The sequence below is a fragment of the Octopus bimaculoides genome, chromosome 2 (genome assembly GCF_001194135.2).
Source record: "Octopus bimaculoides isolate UCB-OBI-ISO-001 chromosome 2, ASM119413v2, whole genome shotgun sequence".
NCBI classification, from domain to species: Eukaryota; Metazoa; Mollusca; class Cephalopoda; order Octopoda; family Octopodidae; genus Octopus; species Octopus bimaculoides.
Genome location: NC_068982.1, coordinates 114,876,348 through 114,879,300, shown reverse-complemented (window position 1 = coordinate 114,879,300; position 2,953 = coordinate 114,876,348). Strand labels below are relative to the sequence as shown.

Here is a 2,953-nt window from a genome sequence, read left to right as displayed (position 1 = left end):
CAGTCCCACTGCATGGCACCTTGGGCAAGTGAATTTTCCGAGTCCTCTCCCCAGTTCGCCAGCGCACATTTCTTATTTTTCATATTTGTTTACTACGTGTTGTTGTGCAACTATTGCACTATATTTTCTTTTTTTGCTCGGGTCAATCACTTCGTCAAACATTTTAGTTTGACCCAGATTCCTGCCACACCCCAACTTTGGATGATCATAACTTTCAGAAAAATGGATATATTTTAAAGAAATTGTTTACGAATATGTGTTATATCATGTAGATTCCGAATATACAAAACTTGTGGGGAAAAGTGTTTTAGGAAAATGGATATTTTTTTAACAAAATTCTCTACAAATATACCTCGGACTATGTAGATGTTCTGGGGTGGTGTGGAGTGGGGGCCGAAGTCTTTCCACAAATTATACTTTACACTTCTATATTTAACTGTGCGTGTATATTATTTATTTTTGTTCCTGGTGTCTTCTGCCTTTCTATTAGAAACGTTTACCTGGGAATTTACTTAAAGTGAAAAAAAAAGATCGTATGCAACAGATAAGTCGTCTTGATAACATATTTCTGTGTACCAGACCTGTAGCTGTTATATTTAGCATAACGAGTTTTCTGGTGAGGGCTTCATTTGATTTCATTCCGGTTAATTGCTTCAGTGGAAATCTACGGGTGCACAAACGCACAAAACGGAGAAAATGAAACAAATATGGATTTGTTCCGAAACACCACCGAGTGGGGAACGGTCCTCAAAAATAACCCCCAATTGTTTTCCCCCCAAATCCCTATGTTCTCAGAATCTACATAGTCCGAGGTATATTTGTAGGGAATTTCATTAAAAAATATCCATTTTCTTGAAAGTTAAGACGAACTGAAGTGGACGCCAGTGAATTTTCCGAAATTCCCCACCTCAACACCTCCTAAAACATTTTCCCCCAAAAGTGTTGTATATTCGGAATCTACATGATATAACACATATTCGTAGAAAATTTCATTAAAAAATATTCATTTTTCTGAAAGTTATGATCATCCAAAGTCGGTGGTGGAGGCAGAAATCAGCATATGACTGGTGGCACATTTTTTGACCTTACCATGTGAGTGAACGTTCTCAATGAATTTGATGAGTTCTTTAGCCCTGATCGAGTAGGGATATGATCAAAGGAGTATTCTTTAAGACTACACTATCTAATGTGGCCTTCGTATATTTGACGAGGGGATGTGACTTGACGGTGATTTGGCTGTTATTTTTAGCGAGTCGAGTGACCATATGAAGGTCTCTATTTGACTGGTGTTTACGTGTTTGATCAACAATAATAAAGTTAATGTAATATTCGTAGAACAAAAGTGGTTAAAAAAAACGTTATATTTGAATATAAGTATTAGCTTACCTTAGTAATAATATTAGCTGCCATCATAATAGAGATAAACTGTCGAATAAATCAGACACCGACAGTAGTCAACGTTATACAAACAGATACGTCCAAAGTTCACGACACACTTTTGTTGTCATAGTAGTAGTGCTAGTTGTAATTGCTGTAAATAAATTCTTTCGAATTATTTAAGAAAAAAAAAACAAAAAATTCATTTTTCTAATTTCACGTTACAAATATTTTGCCTATTTGGTGATCTTTGATTTTAGGTACATATATCTGCGAGACTAATAATGAAACCAAAACAATGTAGGAAAATACAAAAATAGACTGTGGTATCTCAATTAAGCGGAACGAATATGTAAATGCTTTAAAGTCACTAAATAATGTTTAATAACTCTTTAGTATTTTATTTATTAAAAAAATTAACTGTAATAGCAACACTTTTGTTTAACTTTAATGACCAGGTTGTTAAAGTAATTTCGAAAGGCCTACAAGTAAAATAATTATACTCCCTTACTTCTTTAAACACGTTACAAATTGGTTGTATCGCAAACAATCTTAATAGGAAAGATTGCCAGAAAATAAATTAAACCCTAAACAACCACAACAACAATAAAACTGGAAATATTCATAAGAAGTTGCAAAAGTAAATTTGAAATGATTTAACCGAAATGAATATATATATATATATATATATATATATATATATATATATATATTCATTTCGGTTAAATCATTTCAAAACTGACCGATGAACGGGAACGTGAAACTCTGAGTAACAGCTTTTTGTTATATTTCTGGTGCTTTTAAATAAAGCATATTACTCTACCTCTGGTATTTGAGTACTCTTTTTTCCACCTTGTTTCACATTTATGTGCTTACTCCGGTGTAACCCGCTCCTTATATATATATATATATATATAAAATTTTATATATATATATCAAACTAATGATATTTAAGTATTTAAATATTCGTTTCGGTTACAAATACCCAAGACTTTTTTTTAAATCATCTTGCATTCCCGAAAGTTAACCCATTTACTGCGAAGACTTATTTTTCTTATATTTGGGTATAGTCATTTTCATTTTCTTGCCCAGTAAACAAGCGCATTATATTTTCGTGGCAAGGAAAATAAAATCATTATCCCAAAATATAACAACGTGTTTCAACACTCAATTTCACATCCGGAATCTTTCAAAACAAATTCATAAACGTAAAGATTTATTTATCGTTATTGTAGATCAGTGGCTCCTCTTTTTTCTTTTTTTTCTTTTTTAACTTAACATGGATGATAATTTATAAATTTTACTGGAAAAAATGGATTGTACAAGCTTTGGATCTTTTTTAAAACGGGGGCCACATTTTTCATTAACGAAACACTTTGAAACTTGGAACACTGGTAGAATGTGTCATATAAAACATCTTTTTCTGTTAGTCTTCTTTAAAAAAAAAAGAAATCCCTAAGTTATTCCATGTTAAAGTTGTATTTCTGTAATTTCAACCAATCACTGACGTCCATTCAGCCGATATACATTAAGTGCCGACTACATAAACAAACGATTCTGAAACAATTCTATCGGT

General features: G+C 32.2%; 1 protein-coding gene across 1 annotated transcript in view; it reads right to left on the bottom strand.

Annotated features, from left to right (window-relative positions):
• Window positions 1-1,671, bottom strand: part of LOC106875072 (medium-chain specific acyl-CoA dehydrogenase, mitochondrial) — a 29,738-nt gene extending 28,067 nt beyond the window's left edge. Inside the window, exon 1 of the mRNA XM_014923037.2 lies at window positions 1,387-1,671. Within this exon, the coding sequence (XP_014778523.1) occupies window positions 1,387-1,413 (27 nt within the window). The 5' untranslated portion in view covers window positions 1,414-1,671. The remainder of the gene's footprint in view (window positions 1-1,386) is intronic.
• Window positions 1,672-2,953: the final 1,282 nt, after the last annotated feature.